At 44.1% G+C, this 22956-nt stretch overlaps 1 protein-coding gene across 1 annotated transcript; it reads right to left on the minus strand.

The window, feature by feature from the left end:
* Positions 1-505: 505 nt before the first annotated feature.
* On the minus strand, positions 506-22813 carry LOC125305884 (carboxypeptidase Q-like). The gene is made up of 8 exons (XM_048260927.1): positions 22735-22813; positions 22008-22446; positions 20698-20905; positions 19916-20123; positions 4081-4192; positions 3493-3584; positions 2339-2540; positions 506-987 (listed from the first exon to the last, which is right to left on the minus strand). Exons 2-8 carry the CDS (start codon positions 22444-22446, stop codon positions 827-829), a joined length of 1422 nt encoding a protein of 473 aa, XP_048116884.1. The 5' UTR covers positions 22735-22813; the 3' UTR covers positions 506-826.
* Positions 22814-22956: the final 143 nt, after the last annotated feature.

Consider the following 22956-nt stretch of genomic DNA (forward strand, 5'->3'; position numbering starts at 1 on the left):
TTTCCCCTTCAATATAACTGGCAAGATCTAGTCAGTCATCGCAGCCACCAACCTGTGACTGTCTGAGGTCTTTACGTCTTGACGTACTCCTACTTATCATCTGATTTACTGATTTAATATAGCAAATCCATTTCTACAGCATGAACAAACTCTGAGGAGATGAACAGATAGAAGACCGACAGTAGGACGCACAACAGAACAGACCAGGCATGTGAGACTTGTGACCAGTGGGACGCACAACAGAACAGACCAGGCATGTGAGACTTGGGACCAGTGGCAGCATGTCCATCTGTTCTCAAGCTAGCATGTGCCAGCCCAACTGTTTTGGATGGGGACGGGGTGCTCTTCGCTGCATTACTGCTAGCCACACACACACACACACACACACACACACACACACACAAGATTTTCACCAAATCTGGCCATGCCCATACACCACTGGGAAGGCACTGGTGTTGTACAGACTTCACATCCTTACTTCCACAGAGATGGACAACTTACAATCTGCCTTTGACAACAGCATTTATTTTATTCCCCCCCCAAAAAATATATATACCCACAGAACACCTGTTCACATACACTGCTTTTAAAAAGTGTCTAAACATCTTTATGGTGCTCTAGTCCAGAGCTCCACAGTGTTCCTGCAGCTACAGTCCTATACTCCGATAGATTACAAGAGGAAAAGCATGGCCTTTGTGTCCAGTCAAGTGACCTCTGGTCCCATGATACAAATGGACCCAGTTGAAGGCATAATTAAACATGGAGTAGTGATAAAAGGTGAAGGGCTGAGAAGATCCAGTAGTGCGAGTCCTCCTGTTGTCCAGCGCTACCTTGGAAGCATTTCATCCAGGTCAGCCACCACGTAGGCCACTACAGCCCACAGGGCTGAACAAAGGTTCATCTCCACTGGGCTCTGCACGGTCATGGTGTCTGCTTCAGTGTGGTGGAACCAGAAATACTTGGAGTCGGCGGTGTGAAGGCTTGCCCCTGGGGAACACATGCACACAAAGATGCAGTCAGTGACAAAAAAACAGGGATAACCGAATCATAGGATGGGCATTGAAACCATGGAGGAGGTCAATTTAATTTCAGCACTGTATCCTGCCACTGATTAGAATAAAACAGCTTTTTGAAGTGTTCAACACTGCTCAGCAGTTACTTGTAGGTCCCAGCATCCTTGCAGAGAATGCCATCAGAGATGCTGTACTATCTTTACAACACTGGTTTTCCATTTGGTCTTTTCAGGGGCAGACAAGTTGTCTACACAACAAAGTTGGTTTACAGTCTTAAGTGCTCTTTTTAGGGGCCAGTGAAAGTGTACAGGAAAGGATGTATTCAAACAAGAGCTGGCGCATGTGGTTGCACTTAAAAACTCTCATTTGCTGAGATCTCTACTGTTTCCATATGGAAAGCGCTTAATTCCAGAAGCATCAATAACCCACCCCTTCATGTTTCTTCCCATTTCAAAAACAGAAAGAAATGCTTGTGTGACGACGACCCGACCCCCCCCCCCCCCCCCCCCCCCCCCGCCCCACCATAATAAGAGACAGCTTGTTGTGGCTTTTTCCGAGCTGATCAGCACCAAGCCCGAGATGGGATGGGATGGGAGTGGAGTGGAGTGCCACAGGGCTGAGGTATTCACATGGAGCCCGAGTGCTGTGGACCAGTACGCTCCAGGCCCTGTGACTGAACTGCGCTCTAATTGACAGGTATATGCCAAAGACATCTGAAAACTGGGGGGGGGATTATTTAAAGTCAGGCATTTCTGCACTGGGAGATGTTTATTCAGCTGGTCCTGTGATTCGTTTGTTTAACATGTCAGCTTTGAATAGTCTCGGAGCACAAATGCCTACATTTCTTACCACCTCCCAACAAAGGCCACTCTCCAAATGTGAGGTAAAAAGTGCCATTACGTGCATAACTAGGGGAGGCTGATATGGATGTGCAGATAGCCGACGGAACACTCCAACAGTTTAATTAACAGGGTTTCTGCGAGGCGCCTACAGCCAGGTTAGCATAGTAAAAGTCTTACAGACAGACCATTTACGATAGGATCAGCCTATAATGTAAAATTAGAGACAGCACCGAATTCAGAGCACAGTTGGGTTTTGCCTCTCAGCATCCCCATAACAGCTACCTCTGCTAATAACTTTACCGCTGAGACACTGCAGGTTGTCCTTGCCCGTCCCTAAAAAAAGAGCTTATTGAAACAGCCGCGAGGCAGCCACAGGCAGAGGGCAAATACTCACCAAAAATGTTCCATTAGCACAAGCGGCTTTTCCCTTTTATGATCTCGCCTCGAGAGTTCAAACACACACACCTCAGCGTTCAGACTCACCTGGCACGCCGGCCTGCATCCACATGTCTATATCCGTGCCCTCGCCGTGCTCCTCCAGGGCAGTGGTGTTAATGGCCGCCAGCAGCCCCACCACTTCCTGCATGATGGCCTTGGCCTGCTTGCTGCCGGTGAACTGAAGGCCCAGAGGGGCGAAGGTGCCCAAATCTGACTCCATTACTAGGTCAAAGTTTGAGATGTTTCCCTTGAAAAAGGAAAAGCAAGAGACACTGCTATAAAGTAATCATTATAGCAAAGCTTCAATGCTCAAATTTGTTGCCTGTTCCTGAAAACAACCTTGGCTGAGGGATTAAAGGCAGACATTTACGCAGTGTATCCATTAATATTTAGTTCCTACCAATTCCAATCTGTTATACCAACATGGTGTGATGCATCATTGTTGACTTACTGTATGGCTTCTCCATTAAAAAATTTTTTAAATAAAAATAAAGATTGCAAAGGTAGACTGAGCATCCATGCAAAATTGGGTGAATACAATAGGCTAAGTATGATCTGAATTATATGGCTGAAATGAGGACTCGGGCAAATCCTGTATCGGTCACCTCATTCCAGAGAGCCTATGTAAAGTCTGCTTGCTTCAGACTCCAGGCTCCTCGGCGAGGAAGGAGGGATCGGAGGAACTGTAATCCACCCCCTCATGGGAGAGAGCAGCAGAGCATGTGGGTCAGCCGCCAAATCCAGAACCCAAGCCCTCTCTGGCCCCAAACACCACTGGCCTGGCTGATTAGCCCCCAGGATCAGGATAAAGCGCACCAAAGCCACAGAGCTTCAGGAGAGTATAGAGTTGCAGTGTGGCTGGCTATGCAATGGCTTTGTAAATCATTTCATGCCAAAGCGCATTTCAGTATGGTCCTCAACCCTGACAAACACACTTAACTGTTGAAATTGCCATTAAAGGAGCTACTGGTCCATAATGGCGTTTAGAAATGGAGGATGCTATAGTTAAGAGGCAAGCCCAGGCAAAGGCCATTTAGAAGCTCTTTAGTGGCGAGAGGAGCATTCCCATGGTGCTACAGAATGATGAGGCATCTGAATACAGTGACTTTTCCAAGCATAGGGCTACGCCACCGTGTCAACAACCTGTAAGGATCAGGAAACAATGAAAAATGTCAATTATTCGAAAATTATTGATTTACCTTATGTCTCTCAAAGTACTGGCTGGCCCCAACACCACCTGGTTCTTCAGCGGTCCAGAGCACCATTCGGATTGTTCTCTTTGGACGCAAGCCTACAGACAAATCAGATAGTTCAGCACAGTAACGACAGAGTCTTCCATAACCATGGCCACAACACAGGAGCACACAGCTTTACACTGTATAAAGTGTCGGCTCCAGTGGTCCTCTAAGGGAGATTCCAAATGAGGCGATTAGGGTTTGGACAGAGGTGAGGCCAGTCTGCTGAAACACCACTTTTACTTTAATTTCATTCCCTTCACTGTGCAGAGAAAGAGAAAGAGAAAGAGAAAGAGAAAGAGAAAAAGAGAAAGAGAAAGAGAAAAAGAATAACGAGGTTCCACATTCACCCACTCGTCAAAAGGAGTTTAGGCCAGTTTTTCCACTGGAACACATTTTTCACAGTTTTCAGACAAGACTTCACCAAACAGGCTTTCAAACTTTCATTTAATAATCAGACCACATGGTGGCAAAATGGCTACTTGCAAGGCCTAACTAGTAATCTTGCAAAGGCTAAGCAATTGTAACCAGCTTAAAAGTAAACAAGCTCACCGAGGTCCCGGAGCAGACTCAGGGCCTCCCAGGAAATGGCAACACCACCGCCATCGTCCATGGCTCCCTGCCCCACGTCCCAGCTGTCCAGGTGTCCACTCAGCAGCACCACCTGAGCGGGAGAGAAAATAGCACCTGTTCCATCTCTGTGTGCAACATTCAAAGATCAAGGCTTTTGCCATCATAACATACTTTAATGGAATTGTGTGCAGTGCAAGAACCTATACACTTGGCACACACATACACACCTCCTGAACTAAATAAATGACTGGAACAGCAACGACGACGAGGCAGATCAGATTAGACTGTGGCCTACTGTACTCTCCGGCTTAGAAATGTGATGAAAAGAAATTCAGTAGGTACCAGCCTGCCTAGAGTCAGAAAGAGCACATTTCTAAATCTCTAATGATGCTGGCTGCCTGGTGTCAGTGAGGAGATCAGAAGCGGAGTGTGTGGAGCATGTGGACTTTTATTGACATATATCCTTTAGTTTATATATCTTTTTATGTAGTATCTTTAGGTTTTGTGAAACTGAAGTCTGTAGTATGTTCAGTGTGGGGGAAAGGGAAGACTGGTTTAGGGGAAAGGCAGATGGCTGACAGGGTCATCAATAAGGTTTGGCGCCGGAAATGTGATCAAAACCTAAAGAATGGGGAATAACAGGATGAGACAAAGGGGTACCATTCACCAGCAGCACCTGCTTGAAGGGGTATAAAGGCTGGACAACAGCCAACTTACTGAGCTTACTGAGCTCATGGCCTTTCAGAGCTTCACTAACTAATGGGGCCATCATCCAGTTAGCTACTCTCCTGACAGGGGTCACCAGCAGCACCTGCAGGAGCCACTCGAGCATGGCCTTCAGAGAGGGGCCCAGTTAGCTACACTCCTACCAACCCGCACGCAGCCACGCACGCACACGACTAAAACAGAACATAGAAGACAAAAAAGGATCGACTGCACTCAACACAAAAGAATGTTCCAGATGTTGGCACATTCTGGACACACAGGGATGAGGATGTTGACAATGAATATATGGGACAACATCAACAGACAAACATGTAGCTAAAGAGGTCAAAAACTAAATTTGATATGTTACAGTGCCTCCTTGGAGTAACTGGCTATGAAGTAAAAAAATAATAAAATAAAAGATTAAATTAAAAAAGTCAATGGATCTAAAAGGCCACACAGATAATGAGCATACAATGACTCCCTCAGCACCATGAACAAAGAACATGTTCCAGTGCACAGGTGCAGCACTCAGGGCCCCAAGAGACTGCAAGCTTCCAATTCAGCAAGTGTTGATTAAGATGTAGAGATGGTAGAGGCAGAGATGGTCAAGTCAACATTAATCAGCTCATAAATATTAAGTGTAAAGTTTTATGAACTACCAGTCATTCATCATTGACAACTAAATCGCCATCAGTAACATCAATACACAGACAAGAGATGGAGGAACTAGAGTAGGAGTAGTGAGCAATAGGAATAGAGTGGAAGTGTCCCTGCATTGCCTACTGCTGCTACAGACACAGAGACAGAATGCCAGGGTACATCTTTTTTGGTCTCTTGGGTTCTGCGGGGGTTGCCAGATACTTTGGGGGCTGCCAGATATTTCGTCATGCATACGCACAGAGGATAGACTTGGCCGTCTCCACGACGTGATTCTTGGAGCTCCAAATCAAACATCCTGCAAGACTCATTCATCACGAGGGAGCTACCAGCATGATGGAGGGCAGAGCCAGCCAGCCAGCACAGGACAAACAGCAGAACTGCCCACCACTCCCACCCCCATGGACAATACTTTTTTTTAGTCATTATTCAAAACAAAATATAATCTTTTGAAAAGACACACAAAAACAAATGTTGACAGAACTGCCAATCGAGCCTCAGGGCTTTCTTCCCTGAGGAAAACTTTAGCGGTTAGAAGTTGAGAGTGAAGGAAAATCCCTGTGTGCCGCTTGACTGTTCAAAGAGAATTGCAAATAGGCCTCCTAAAATGACAAAGACTTGAAGAGTTTGAGTACCGGCGGAGCCTCGGCCGTGTCCAGCCCAGATATGGCATTTAAACAAGGCCTGGCTTCATTCTCCACAGCTTCTCTTTCAAATTCTTCCTCAGTGACAGAATCTGAGGCAGTTACAGATAAACTTCTGTCAGGTCAGCCTGCACTAGCGGCCATTAACCCATTAGCATTGGCTCTGCTCTCCACACTTCAGCTTTTCTTACACAAACTTTGGTCGTATGAAGAAGTCAGGGGGGAATCAGAGTGTGCAATGACAACCAAGTTTCTTTGTACATGGTCATCTTCCTGTAAAGATCAGTCCAGTGTGCCCCTCGGCCCTCACTTACAACGTCCTGCGTTCTGCCCCTCCACTCACTGCATTATTCATACGTAAAGTCCAAGGTGTAGTTGCTGGGGCAACCGAGAACAAAGGCTTCTTGATCAGCAGTCCTGTGGGTATTAGGGGTCTGTGTGGGGCTCCTGTAGCAGAAATCTCATGAAAATAAAAAGGATGCGCAGAGCTCTGAGACTCAGGAAAAGTGCTGCACTGCACTCATGTATAAAATAAAGCCATTCCTGTTTTAATGGAACCTGTATTCTGAATTGCTGCACTATTACTTCACAATTTGCAATAATGACGAGACAATAAACAGTTAATCTTTTCTTAACATATTCCCAGTACATGTGATTCTATTACCATTATAAGCAGAGACTGTTGCCTTTAACACATGTATATTGCAATTATTGAATAGAACACACACACACAGACAGACACACAGACACACAGACAAATTTAGATGTTCTCTTTGGGGCGGAACACACACTGAACGCTTGTCTAAAGAGAATGTGTCAGGAGCCACAAAACATCCACTGGCTTGGCGAGGCCTGATGAGGCACTTTCATGTGGAACGAGACCTTGAAGGTAAACATCCTTTAGTGTACAAAAGCTGACGTGAGCCAAACTTTAATTACTGTTGCGGTCATGGCCAAACTTCAGCAAGAGCCTCTTAGCAGCTGATGTTGAACTTGGGGATAAAGGCAATACAGTAATACCTTGTAATGATCGGAGTTTCTCTCCCACAATCAAAACTTGACACCCTGTCTGACACACACAGTTCAGGCTGGACGTTGAGCTTAAGCTGATTCTAGCAGCTCCTTGTCCTTATTAAGCCTCCGAATGTCAAAGATAAGTGTCTGCGCGGATTGGGTGGTTAATTAAAAGGCTTTAGAACATAATTGGGAAAGTGGTGTTCTGGGTGGCCAAGCGAGTCCAAGGGCAGAGATGTGGCGAGAGGTCTCGAGAGGAGAACAGAAGCACCCCGCGCAGTGCTTTGTACTGTACATCCTCTGCCGCTCATAATCTCACATCACCCCCTGAATTCAAATAGGTACTTGAAATGAACAGGACAATAACTGAATGGGGACATGAGGGCTTCAGCAGCAGGAGTGGTTTTCAAAGGTATGCTTTGCATTAAAATACCATTGCATGTTCACGGTCAAAGTGAGAAGTCATGTCTTGCAGTGTGCCAGGATTCTATCCAGAGACCCTGTAGAATGCTGCTCCAAATGAAGTTTACCCTTGTTGATAAATGTTCCATTTTTGCTTCATCAACTCAGATCAACTGCGTGGGTAACACTATACGGTGTCGACTGGCATCGGGGAAGGAAAAGGTGCAGAGAAATACTAGAACTTTGGAAACTGTAAAAACTGTAAAAACAGCACGCCATTTAGGATGCTCTTGCAATTCCTTTTGCGTCTCATCTTGGAGAAAACAATTAGAATGGAATGGAAATTTGGCTATTTTTGGAGATGAAAGTGCAATTTTGTCTGTTGAATATTAACAGTAGAACTGTGTGAAATTGGGGCTTGTTGAAACTGAAGGTGATCCTTCATGGGCAAGGCCTTTGGTGTCTTAAGACAACATGGTCCGCATGGCCCTTATGGTAACAGTTATGATATGAACACCTCATAGGCTGGAACACATAGTACTGAACATGTTTTCCTTCACAAAAACATTATGGGCAGGTAGTCTTCCCAGGGGTTAAAAGAATGTACACAATGTACCTTGTAGAGGACACACACAAACACACACACACACACACACACACACGGCCTGCACAACATACACCAAAGTCCAAAAACATATTTGTGTGTGTACGTGAGCACATGCATGCACACACACACACACACACAAAGAAAGTGTTGCTTATGGGAAGTGGGGGCTGCTGTTCCTGGAACCTCTGTGGCTTTCCCTGAGAGAGGGGGGGGGGCATGCTGTCTACAGGCTTATTTATGATTGCTTGTTCCATAATTACTATGCCCTCAAAAATGTGGGGGCTGTATATTAGGAAATGACCAGTCTATGGTGTGTTTGTTCACGGTCACCCAAATATTTTTTTGGACTTTGGTATATGTTTTGCACGCCTGTGTGTGTGTGTGTGTATGCATGCGCTCACGTACACACACACACACACACACACACACACACACACACACACACACACAATGAAGACACTGGTCCACAGAATCCCCTCAAATGAATGGATCTTACACCCACCTGAAAAAGTTCCCATGAGCAAGCAGATGTATTTGACAAGTCATCTCTTCACACCTCTACACATCTTTGGTTTGAGCACTTGGTTCAGACAGACACATCGGCAGACCAAAGTCCATCTATGAATAGACTTCCTCTTTTTCAGCACTGTGCACATCGTACTGTATTATTGAAGTGAACAGTTTTTGGATGGTACTGATCAGTGTGTAGGGGCTGGAGGGTGGGCTTGTTCTGCTCTGCTCTCACCGTATGCTGGTAGACATTTTAAGATAACAGTTGGTGCGGTTCTGAATGAGTGACATCTGGTCATTAGCCGGTCTCCAATCTTGATCCTGTTGTCCACTCCTGGCCTAGTCTGTATAGGACCACCTGTGTCCCCCCACCCTCGCGTCCTCTCGCGCTGCTGTGCCACCTGAGTCCCCTCTAACCATTAGTGCATCCAGGCCCAGGAGTGCCAAGGCACTTGGAAACTTCAACAAGACTGGGCGGTAGCTCACTGAGGTGGGTCGCGCTTCAAATTCTCCAATGTATTCTCCCGCGAGTAAAGGATCTGCCGACAGCACAGTGGAGGCGCTCTGTTTTAAACTAAGAGAGCCATTTCTCCAGTCAGTTTTCTTATTAGTCAGTGGCCATACTGCTGCTAAGCAAATGTCACTTCTGGAGCGCTGGGTTTAAAGGGACACCAGGCAAGCCTGATGCTTTTTCTCTACGAAACTCCCCCTCGCTCGGTCTGAAGCCCTTTTCCTTTTCTTTGCATCTTCAGTCAAGGGTTTTCGCTGCTTCTTCACTGGCTCTGCCATTATACACACACGTTTGCAACAATCGCTAAAGTTTCGTTAGCCTGCCTCTGTGCTGTGGATGCAGGATGTAAACTGATCATGCTTTGGTCGGCGGGTAGGATACACCGAACTTGCAAGTGGGATATTCTTCTTACAGGCAGTAGGGGCGGGCGAGAGAGTCTTCATTTGCCCTGTAATGAGTCATTTAACCATATACCAACTTACAAAGATGATTAATAAACACGAAAACGTTGCCTGGTGTCCCTTTAAAAGAGGCCGAGTAGGTCAATGTGTTGACTGGTCATACATGTGCAGTCCTTCAGGATGTACCCACGCACGTCTGATGAGGGGAACCGCATGTAGACGAACATACCGAGGACTCACCACTTCCCCTCGCTACACCATAGTACTGACGCACACAAGAAAAACACTAGTTGGTAAGTGCTTTCTGCATTCAAGGTGCAATTCTGTGTTGAGCAAACCTTTAACAGAATGGCCTTGTGAACATGCACTAAAGATTTGGTTTTAAACTAAGCATTAGCCTTCACATTCTTTTGCTTGAGTAAGGATCTGTGCCAAGTCATGGGAAATAGAGTTCTACTGGTCCAACCCCCCCTCCCTCTCCCCCACCTTACTCACAGCACAGGTTTGCCCTGAAGCACACAGCAAAATACATTTGTAGTGAAACGACACAGTAAAGTCGATACACTGTACTACAACACTGCAGCAACCAAGGGCTCTTCAGCCAGGCGACGGAGCTGTGAATCATGGGCAATCACAGCGATGTCAGAAACACCCAGCAGCCAACATGACGAGTGGGCCTGAAACGGCTGTGCTAAGGCTTTCCACACGCATTCATCACCGCCGCACGGAGCCAGGACTTTCAGGGACTGTTGTGCCACCACCCAGTGATGCAGGATGACGAAACACAGGAGCTCAAGGTTTGGGATAGTCACTAAATAAATGCCTTCCCATTGCACAAGAACCATAACAACTAGGGGGAAAAAAATGTGACTAAGTCCCCCTCTATGTCATAGGCCTACTAATTCCGCAAGAGACTACAGCTGAACTGATGATCAAACACGTAGTCACTGGTCTGGATGACTCAAGGCAATGAGACGACTTCCATTCCCACACTAACTCTTGTACGCATTCTAAACTAAATGGTGAGCACATGTTCGGCGTGCGTCCGTACTTGTCCACCGCTCAGCGGGAGAACAGACCGGTCGCGGCCGGAGCTCAGCCGGCTGCCACGTTGTGACTGATGAGTGTGGGAGAAGAAGTATAAACTCAGACTCTTCCGCTGGGGCTCATGTATACATCATTGGCCAGGAGCAACAAACAGGCACCCCCGGTCCACCGCACACTGACCACCACTTTTGAGCCATCTAGGCATATAAACAAGCAGAAAAGCCCATGGAACCCACACAGCCACTGCAAGCCCAGAAGAGGAATAGGGGATGATGGTGAGGGTGTACTGGATGACCATCCCAACTGGAGAGGATGATCGAAAAAATAAGCATGCAGACAAATAAACTGCAGCACAACCAGGAGCCCTCAGTCTACTGATCCAAGAGACACAGTCAGCTGCTGTGGCACACAACTTAAACACTGAACTGAGGTTGTGTATAAACACAATGCTGAAAAGAAATGGACAGATCAGTGCATCCCACTCCAAGTCACGATACAGTGAAAAAGAGTCAGATTATGATGAAGATATGTCCAATAAATAAATGTAAACCTATTCTCTACACAATAGCCTACACAATGACATTACTCATGAGGACCATGGTGAATATTGAGATTCCTTTGTGATTATTCACATTCAGGAATAAGATGAGGCAGCATTAATTTTAATTTGATTGAATTCATATGAGCTTTTTTAGAACTTAGGTATAGCTTGTGTTTTGTGAAGTGATTAAAGCTCTTTAGTATATTCTTTACAATATTACATTAAAAACAAAAAGCAGAATATGTTGACAAATCAGTGACATTTATATGCAAAGGACTCCTCGCAAAAGTCAAAAGTAGGAGGCATGATTGTGATGAAATTTCATTTAAAAATCACAACACATCTGAGGCAAGTCACCAGATCCAGCCGTAAAAGCTTTTCAAGGATACAACACTTCAGGATTCTTCTAGAAACTACCTGCTTTGTCCCTGGTGGCTCTTCTATTCTCAGCCTGTATCAGCGTGCCATGCATTATTTATGAAGCCAAGACCATCCCCACTCCCCACACAAATTAATGCTTATGACAGGCCAGATCCCCACAAGACCACAGCACTGAAGGAAAGCCACAACGCTTGCTTAACCAGGCAAACAGCAGCTGAACTGTTTAAGGACAAGCAATAGCCTGTGGACATGGTGCCAAAATTAGGATTAGGTTGCCGAATGAAATATTCCTTTCTGCTGTTGGTTTCAACACTGCTTAAAAAAAAAAAAAAAAAAAAAAAACACACAACAAACAAAGCTTTAGGGTGTTTACATTATTAACCAGCAGAGAAAGAAATCAATGCAGGTTTCACCTCAAGGCTTGGAAAGATAGCTGAAAAGCCTTATCTTATCAAACATGCTCCACGATAGACACTCAGCGGGAAATGCATGGCAAATTCATTTTCATAATTAAACAACTGGAGATACATGGTGCCTTTTCATCCTACTCTGTACAGCATCTCAGTTCCAGCAAATGCCCCACAACATTGACGGGGACCAATAGCTTCAATGCCATCTCCACCATCACCTGTGAATGTGAACAGGAACTGATGTTTACATTACATTTCCATTTAGTTCTTTAACGGACACTTCTATCCAAAGTGATTTATGAAAAAGGGAACAATCAAGGTACAGTACAACAAGGACATGTTAGTGCAGCAATATATACTACTCCCATAGGTGTCTGCAAGCCCATCACTCATTTATTACTTCTGAAGCCATGGCCCAGTTAAATGTACAAATGGTAGTGTCCACAATGTAAAACACGTTGTTGGAAAATCTCGAGCCACACTCCTCTCCGAAACCTGTGGTTTTGTTTTTTTTAGCCAGGTTTCACTTCCATGTTGTTGCAGACTAGATGTCAGTGAGTCAAAAATTGAGCATCTGAAACCAGGAGACAGCCAACTCCCACCGTGGAGCAGTCTCTGGATCAGTTCTGGTGAACATTTGTCAGATCACAGCCAGCTGCAATGTGAGGACTGTGGCGTAGGTAGTGAAGATGACAGTGCAGTCCACCTGTAATTAGACTGAGAGGGAATCAGGTTTGCAGAAAGCACAGTGTGTGGAGGCGGAGGCAACGAGAGATGCTCAGAGATGGAGAACAGCAATTTAACTCTGACTCACTCAACAGACCAAGATTGCTAGTATGACACGCCATCGGAGGGTCTGAACGTACCAGAGCAGGTTCAATTGCAGCATGTGCCCCAGCTGATACAGTAGTGATGCATTCGGTGTTGAGTGGACAGTGATGGCCATGTTCAATAATACATGAGCGCAAGAATAAACTAGCAGGGCTACTTGCAGGGCTAGCGAGATGATCATAATCTGAAGCAAGGGGTTTGTCCAACATCTGTGTGTACAGAGTGGAATGATGAGGTCCCAGAACTAAGTCCAGCAGCAAATGGGAGCAGCATGTTCTCACCTCAGTCTCACAAGAGCAGGTTGATTCACACTCCATTTCATAACTGGCAGCAGTAATTCCAAATGACTGCCTTCCAGTTGTGTAACGGGTAGACTGCTGACTTTTCATCAGAATTGAATCATTGTGAATGAGACCATAGGGAAGATTTGCAGAGCAGAGTGGATGTGTCAGTCTACCAACAATGGGCTTTGGTAGGGATGGAAATTCAGGGAAATTCTGGCAACTCAAGCCTATGTTTACAGTTTCACAATTGCTAAAACAAACCCCAAATCTCAAACTACATTCACAGAACCTCTGACAACCTCTGCAAGACTAATCACCTCAAAAACAGTTGTAACAGGGCTCAAAACTAAAACAGTCTTCATCATCTCACAAAGCAGTCAAAATGAAACTACAGAGTAGTCATTAAACACATCAAAAAAGTGTTCTGGGCAGCTCATATAACCAGGAGAAATAGTCATCGTTTATAATATACTAAATGTATTTTGCATTTAAAAACAAAACAAAGAGGTTCATAACTCAGTGGATCCAACATTTACTGCAAAACCAGTAAAAAATAAAGTATTGAGAATGGGGGGGTTGTGTTTACTGTTTGAGAAAAGGGTGGGATGTTTCAAAAAGTGTTTTAGCAAATTGTGAAAAACTGTATAAAGGAAAAGACAGGCATTTCAGTACTATAAATAAGAAGTAGACTGCAGTCTACAGCCTATAATGTACTCTGAATGCCTCACTGATAGTTTCTATCCATTGTTGATATGAACCTGCACTGTTCAGCAACCTGTTTACACTCTGAACTAACTTATATTGGTTGTGTCACATCATTTGTAGTTACTTGTAGTTACCATTTTGCATCACAAGTGCATCACAATGCAAAATGGGTTTTATTGCATGAGAATGTGTTTTGAGTTTTGCAAAGAGTCTGAGATCTGCAAATTGTGCTCAGGCAAATGAGAATTTGGTTCAGAGAATGGAGTTGAATATTTTAGCAATTGTGAAAAACAGTAATAGGGCAGGTGTTTCTGGTAAAGATTCACCAGAATTAACATTTTAGAACACAGCTGACATAACATGTTGACTAAAGAAGTCAGTAATAACAGTGCTGCAGTGCAAACCTAATGATGCACAGGTCATTTTTAAATTTACAGTGTAGTAAAGTAACACCATGTAGTCATTTTACCTTCTTTTACAAACGGCGTCAAACCCCTTTTGACTTTGAATAGTGAATGGAGTTTGACATTGGCGATGTGAGCCTGGCTGATATCGCACTATGCAACACTGCTTCTGCGGGAGCAGCATGACCCTTTTCATCGGATGTAGACGAATTGCACATGCACATGCACGCACACTCTGTTAATATCATCTAAGGGGGGGGTCTTGTCCAGCACAGATGGGTGCGTATGGCACAGACTGTACTGTGGAGACAGATAGCACTGGACAGGCTGGGCGCCTCCATGACCAGTGACGTAGTGACTGAAAACAGATTTGGAGAAGGACAATATAATCTGAAGCAGCGGAGTACAACGCTGTGCTGTGACATTACGCAGTTAGGGAGACGATAAACAGCGCACACTTCAGTTCAGCATTTTATAAAGATATCACATGTCTCCATGATACAAATTAATCAGGCCATTTGCAGCCATGCAATCTGTCAGAGGTCAAAGACAAGCTGCCTTACTAACAGTAGTAACTTACTAAAGAGGAACCAACTCCAAGGACATGACAGCATGGCCTTGTCCTTTAATATGTCATGACCAGAGGATTCTTCTAAATCTCATGACAGTCATCAGGTCAGTCTTTGGGAATGCACACAATGTACCATGATCAGGATCAAGGATAATGGTGACATTCTCTCATTGAGTGCCAAATGTGTTGTGCCAAAAACGTAATATTACGTTTTTAGCTTTTTTTTTTTTTTTATTACGAAACTAGACACTCTAACACACCTTATATGTGATTTTGGGAACTCTGATGAATGGAAATGAAATATATGACGATCGAAAACTCATGAAAATGCACAATCTGGACATTTAATCTTAAAACTCTGCTTTTGATGGTTGCCGCTTTGGGTTGAATCAGTGACACAAGCACGTCAGGTCAAAACCGGGCCATTTTCGTGGGTTTATCACCAGGTGGCAGTATCGGCAGGTCTCGCTAGGTCACTTCCCGGAAACTTTACAGGCAACACTTCATATTTCATCAAAAACTACATCTCCATTTCTAGAAATAAAACAGCGATTTTGATGAAAACTAGCCACTGTTTAGCTTGGGATTTCTTAGGAACAAGGGCATGTAGAAATAAAACAGTTTGTACCCACTGAGAGCTTAAAGGAGAATTCCGATATTGACCTAAAGTGTGTTGAAACACTGGCGCTAGTTAGCCAAAAATAATTCCGTGGAAATGCATGGATTCCAGTTGCTGCTACTGGAAGCAACAGAATCCATGCATTTCCACTGAATTATTTTTGGAATCTGACCCCTTATACCGGCTTAGCACCGTGGATGTTCTCCAATCACAGCGCTCTATTTTGTTAGAGAGTCTTAAGGCGGGCTTAACAGGATAACGACAGTCCTGCGACTGTGAACAACAAGGAAGGTGGCTATGGCGAACGAAGAGCGGTTGTTTGAATCGGCGTTGGCGTCAGCTTTGGAGGAGTTGGACTTGTGCTTTTCTTTGAAAGTTGAGCAACACAATGCACTTAAGTCATTACTTTCGAAGAAGGATGTATTTGCCGTTTTGCCGACCCGGATACGGATATGGTCAAAGCGCTGGCCTATTGCATGCCTAGGCAGTTTGAAAGACAATTCTCTGCCCGCCCCTTGGATTAAGCGAGGTGAATGGTTCGATGCCAGACTATACATCTCAATGATATAGGATGGCCCCGCCAGACTATGTATAAATAGTCTTGTAAATAAACTACCAGTGCTTTTTCAAAAGTTCTCCATGTCTCGTTTTAAATGTCAAGGCCCTCGGAAGTCTACCAATGAAGTATGGAGCTACTTTGAGCCTCATAAATGGTGTAAAACAGTGATTTATTTGCATGGCTAGGCCGATGCCCGAGGCACCACAATGAAACACTGTTGGTAGCATTAGCTAACTAGTGCCAGATTTCTGAGTGCAGGGGACAAGCTGCGGTGAGCTATGACACATACGTTCACACTCTGTATCATGTTTCAAGACACTTTAGGTCAAAATCACACCGGAATTATCCTTTAAAGTCTCACCTTTCAAACAAGCCATAGTATGTGTCCATAGCTATAACATAGAATATGCTGTGGCTCTACAAAAAGTCAACAATGATCAGAATTGCTGGCACTCTGGGCCAAAGCTTCCGAAAACAGCGCGGCATTCAATGAGTTAACGATACACTCTGAGCTAAAACAAATCAAATCAATCTTTCCCACATTTGATAACTTGTTTGAAGTGGCTCAACATGTACTGTTGATACAGAGATTAGCCCGCCTCTGACATCACCTTGTTCTGAACTGCCAATTCCTCACCACGTGGTCTGCACCTCCTCCTTATCAGCAGACTCCCCTCTTCACCTCCTCTGTATCAGCAGACTCCCCTCTTTTCATCCCCTCACTCCCCATGTCGTTCCTTCTCACTCACTCCCCATCAGCAGGTTTGCCACACATGCTGCCCCAGGGCCCTTTCCCTTCATTAGACTTGCCCTCACCCCATGGTGCGTCGTTCGGTCCTCTTTCTAAGCAGATGCATCAGGGATTGTGGGCCTGTGACCCCACACATATGAACTCTTGATCCACAACATGAAATCAGCCACAGTTTGCTTAATGCCATGAAAGAACTCTTATACCAGAGTGCTAGAGTGCATGAGAGGAAATGCTAAATGTAGTGGAAGATGCATCTTCGGCAGAAATCAGTTCTTTTAGAGGTGTGTAATGAGGAGGTTGTAAATACAGTACCTTTAGAATACCTGAGGGACGCTTCAGTTTAATATTACAAATTCTGCTTTAAGATGGACCAACTCTGATTGGTGAGCATGCCTGGTGCAGGAGGTGCCCAGCCCTCCTGTTAGGTGATCTCAACGGTCTATTACAAGGAGGATGACTAGAATCACAGATGTGACCAGATTAACCATTGGGACAGAGTTATGAGCTGCACCATTAATTGCAGCCTTTGCGATGAGCTAATATACAGTTAAGAACAAAATTATTCATACCCCTGGCAAATATTGATTTAAAGTTGATTTTCTCTTGACTGATATGTTCGTTCTGACTGAAAATGACACTGCCACATGCCTAAAGGTTGTAAGACAATGTGGTAGAAAGATGGAATCAAAAAAATAAGCGTTTTTATCTTTTAACATTTTTATGAAAACATGGCATGTCCAAAATTATTCATACCCTTTTAAAATAATCAATGGAAACATCTTTATTTGTCATCAAAGCTCTCAAAATGGTTCTTATAATACCTACCAAGCCTCTCCATGTCTCCACAATGATTGTAGACCGCACCTTTTTAGCAGCAATCTGGGTTGAGGCAGGAACGATTATTTGCCATCACTTTGGCCTCGTGCTCACTTTGATGGATTGAGGTCTGGACTATTGCTGGGCCACTCTAAAATGTTGATATTGTTCTTTGTTATTTTTTCTTGCCTTGTTTGGCTGTATGTTTTGAATCATTGTGTGGTTTAATGGTCAAATGCTGCCTATTGTGGCAGGTCTCTCAGTACACTGCCTGATCTTTTCCTCCAGAATCTTAATGTAGCCCCTTGTTTTAGTGTTACCGTTCACCAGGTCCCCCTGGTTGAAAAACATCCCAAAAGAATAATTCTCACCCCCACAATTGAAATAGACATGTCGTCATTTGGGTTTGATGCTTCTTTTTTTTAATGCCAATCTCAGGCCATGTCCCTGGGTCAAAAAAAAAAATCCAGCGAAAGCTAAATTCTTTGTCCAGGTGTGCCATTATAAAAGGATAAGCCGAGTTGTGCATGTTTGGAGAAGAGTGATCCATGATAAGCATCCATGATGACCAAGTGATCCATTTGGGGATGGGGTGAAAATTTCAACCACCAAAACACCATCCCCAAAGTGGAGAATAGCTATAGAAACTTATTAGTTTTGGGTGTTTTTCAGAAAATGGGACCTGCTAAACTTACCAAAGTAAACGGTAACACTAAAACAAGGGGCTACATTAAGATTTTTGGAGGAAAAGATCAGGCAGTGTGCCGAGAGACCTGCCCCAATAGGCGGCATTTGACCATTAAACCACACAATGATTCAAAACATACAGCCAAACAAGGCAAGAAAAATAACAAAGAACAATATCAACATTTTAGAGTGGCCCAGCCATAGTCCAGACCTTAATCCATTAAAGTGAGCACGAGGCCAAAGTGATGGCAAATAATCGTTCCTGCCTCAAAACCCAGATTGCTGCTAAAAAGGTGCGGTCTACAATCATTGTGGAGACATGGAGAGCCATTATAAGAACCATTGAGAGCTTTGATGACAAATAAAGAGGTTTCCATTGATTATTTTAAAAGGGTATGAATAATTTGACATGCCATTCTTCATAAAAATGTTCAGAAAAAGATAAACGATTATTTTTTTGATTCCATCTTTCTACCACATTGTCTTACAACATTTAGGCATGTGGCAGTGTCATTTTCAGTCAGACCAAACATATCAGTCGAGAGAAAATCAACTTTAAATCAATATTTGCCAGGGGTATGAATAATTTAGTTCTTAACTGTACTTATTCAAGTTCTGATTTTGATTAAAAATTGATTATTTGTGCAGCCCTATTAAAGACTATGGAGAATCTCTCCCTATGGGGGCATGCCTATATGAAAATGCTCATTACATTATATGCCTAAGAGAGGTATCAGAAAGAGTCCCTCACCATAACACCATAACTCACATGCTCCATAACACCATAACTCACATGCTGTTACACATGGAATTCAAATTTCCAGTCTTTCCACTGAACCCATGTGGTATTATATAACCCATCAAATACAGGGAAAAATGAAGTGAAAACAGACTGTGCAGGCCCATTTATGTATGTGTCCTCCAACTTCTCCAATTATGGAACACAATCAGCGCTTTTGATAAATATAGGAAAAACAGTTCCCTCGAAATGTCAGACACTTCCTTTTTCCCCCCCAAAGGCACCACGAGCCCTCCGACATCTCCAGCTGGGGAGGACAAGCGAGCAGGGACACGGACACACACACACACACACACACACACACACACACACACAAACTAACACTTCAACTGATTGATTAGCGGTGTTAAAAATATAAACTTGCTGATCCATATCCAAGCTCTCAAACCTAGTGCCAATCAATGCCCCCCCCCTCAAATAGACTGATCATATGAAAAGCAAAATGGTTTCTCAGAGCCTTTGAAAAGGCTCTAACAAGTCACTCCATGGTTAGAGCTCATGTATGCCTATGGATACATTTGACAGCCAGACCCCAGGAACCTTCCACTGATTGACAGGCAACTAGCATACGCTCCTCGTAATTGGTTCCCTGGGGTGTCAGGGCCGACATCATGAGGAGGAGAAACAGCACACATGCCAAGCGCATGTGACACCGCTCACCTGCTGATGCCCGGCTGGGCTGATGTGGATGCTGCTGCTGAGAGTCTGACATGGTCTGTCTGCAGCCACACGGCATATTAGTCTTGGCCAGGCATGCGTCAGATTCAACGACCCACCATGCAACACCGGCGCACCCACACACGTTTGCCGAGAATACACAAACACTCAAATATGAGGGCAAAAAGCCAGAACACTTGATTACATTACTGGACTACAGTTAAAAAAATAAAGCTTAAAAAAAAAAAAAAATCTTTGTGACCTAATGAGAGTGACCTAATCATTGGTGTTGTCCTACCTGCTCTGGGTGCTCACTGCCCACCAACTCTGCCACCGTATTGAAGGAGTCGGCGTCAGGGAGCGTCTGGGCATCCATGTGGAGACGCACCACAACTTTCTGCCCACGCCGAGCCATCCTGGCCATCATCTCAGCATCCTCAATAGTGATGCAGGCCGTGGGGATCTGTACCACGCCAGGCTGGTACCACTGCCAACCAGTGTGTGGACTAAGGAGGAAAAAGATACATAAATCCTCTACAAAATCAAACCAACACTGAGCATTACATTACGCTTCGCTGCATTTAGTCAGTAAAGTCAGGAATTTCTCCTAAGCACTTCAACACATTAAATACTACTGTGACGATGATGCTTAAAAACTGTGGATAGAGCCTAGGATAGTCTCCCTCGGCTGATGTAAATGCCGTCACTGCATTGACAATGATCTAGACATGTGACAATAGATAGCCAGTGACAGGGATGACATTTGAAGCATATTGCTTTAACAAATAATCATCGATAGCCCTTTAGCCATGGGCTGGTAAAAGGGCAGAGAATCTGTCTTCAAACCTTGCGAGTACAGATTATGTTTAAGCACAACTTTCAAGCCTAACACTTTAGTATTCATTACCACACTATCCTTTTCTGAGTCACAGGAATACCAGACTACCAGCCAACTATAAAACCCTACCTTTCTTAATCAAAATGTGTTGACCTACTAATACAATTAAATTACATTTTAGAGTTATGCATTTGGCAGATGAGAAGAATCAGCACAGAGAGCCTGTAGGTGTAGCTGCACACCTGTTGATGGAGAAAGGGGTGATGGAGCGGATGAGGGAGGCCACAGCTCCAACCTTAGCCGCTTCGGAAGCGCCGTTAGCACGATACACCACAGTCTCTCCATAGCTCACAAATGGCTGATTGTACACCACGATCTTGCCTTTGGCATTACCCGCACGTCTCCGCAGTTCCTCAAAAGACTCCACCACCAGAACCTCGGCCTCGATTCCTGTGGTACGAACCCAGAGTGGCATGAACAGTACTTATGTTGATGTTCATTCATTCAGGCACCCATGGCTGCTATTAAAGATGGTTATATGCAGAGAAGCAAGCAGGGCTGCAGAAAGCCATACAGAAGTCCCATAAATCCCTAGTGCACTTTTTTGTTTGAATTAAACATCTTCTACACATTGCCTTCATGTTTATTATGCATCTATCTTTTAACCCAGAAAGTCATATTCCCCAATGATCATCCCCAGTAGCCTACACATCTTGCCCAGCAATAATTTGACCACTCCAAAACTGATGACCACTCCAGTGTTGATTTGCTCCTACGCCTTTCCTGGGTCTCCATTAACCTTTACAAAGTTTCTTGATAGAATTTTAAGTGGATTGTTCCAATAGAGCATACACTCTGACCAAGCAGTCCCTCAAGCAGCAAAACAGGCCCAAACCAAGATAGGCTTGATCTTCAGCTGCAGGGCTTTCCTCCTCCAAATCCCAAATCACTTTTCTGACAAAAAGCTCAATATTACTTGTCTCTCGGCAGAACAACTTCTTAGTAAATGTGGTGGTTCAAAATCTTGCTTCCCTGAAGCACACTTGATTGAACTAATCTGGAACATGTTCAATTAAAGGTTTCAGTCATGTGATTCAGTCATGCCTGTTGGGGATTAGCAATGTAGGGGCAACAAGGCTAGCATTGAACCCTTATATTAAAGAATCCCTGTTGAAAGGGTTTTCTGTTGTTGTCTCCCTCATGGATGTATGAATGCCACAAGGAAAAGCATGTTACATGAATCATCATGAGAGGTGACATTGATGAGTCAATGTACCTCCCTCAATAAACCTGAATGGTTGGGCCAAGACAGAAAAGACATTTCTCTGGCATACTAGAATAATTCATGAGAAATATTGCTCTGCTCTCAGGTACTCATAAAGAAACGTTGCCTACACAAATACAGCCTAGCACTATCTAGTTAAAGAGGAGTTACAGAAAGACAGGCCAGAGTTAATTTGCATGGCTTCTGCTGATAGAGCTAAATGTTTTTGCAAGGCCTGAAAATAGCTTTTGGTGATAACCTGGATCAAATTAACAGGTTCCTGCTTACCTTGGCTGGATGTTCCAACACTACTGCCCAGACCCAGAATAGCCATTGTGTGATTTCGTGGGAGGACCATCACTGCGCTCTCCTTGCCCCTGACCCAGTGCGGAATCTTCACCTGTTCTAGATGCACATTCTCCAACCCATCCTGAATTAGTGCGTTGTACATATATTTAATGGCGAGTTCCAAGTTATGCGATCCACTCATCCTATTCCCCACAGTGTCCGTGAAGGCTGACAGCCGGTCATAAGAGCGGTTCTGAGCCTTCCCATTGACGGCCAAATCAATAATTTTCTGGGCTACATCTCTGTATCCAGATATTTCTCTTGCGACTCCGGCAAGTGAACGAACATCACTGCTGGGTTTGCATTCACACAGGGAGGTGAACAGTATCAAAGGGAGCAGCGCACGTTTGATTTTTAGGCTGACGTCTGTGCCCATCATCTAAAGAGATATAAAATAATACAGCGTTAAGGTGCAGTTAAGGGTATTTTAAAGTTTATCTGGCGTGTTAACAATGGGCCTGGGCATCAATATCAATAATACAAGTTTCATCAAGCAACGCTGCAACCAGGAAATCACACAGGGAAATCGTGATCTGGTTCTTTCAAAATTGGCGTAAACCATCAAGCTCAGTATAATATATCAATGTTGATGTTGTACACTAAATGAAGCATAGAATTAACAAAATTAAGTTTATATTTTAATAAAACAGGATGCAATGCTTCAGACCTGCAATGTTTTGAAGACGTCCAAAAAATACGGCAAGTCACCCAGTACATACTTCAAATGACTTTAGCGAAACGCGAATTTATAATTCCCTCCTTAATTGGACGATTGACACAGGTGATGGCCTGAATTGTCGATGCAGTTAACAGTTAACAGACATGAAACATACACAATCTGAGGTTTCGTCTTTATCATTGGATTCCAATTGATGGTGGTGGTGATGGT

This window comes from Alosa alosa, chromosome 13 (genome assembly GCF_017589495.1).
Source record: "Alosa alosa isolate M-15738 ecotype Scorff River chromosome 13, AALO_Geno_1.1, whole genome shotgun sequence".
Taxonomy (NCBI): Eukaryota; Metazoa; Chordata; class Actinopteri; order Clupeiformes; family Clupeidae; genus Alosa; species Alosa alosa.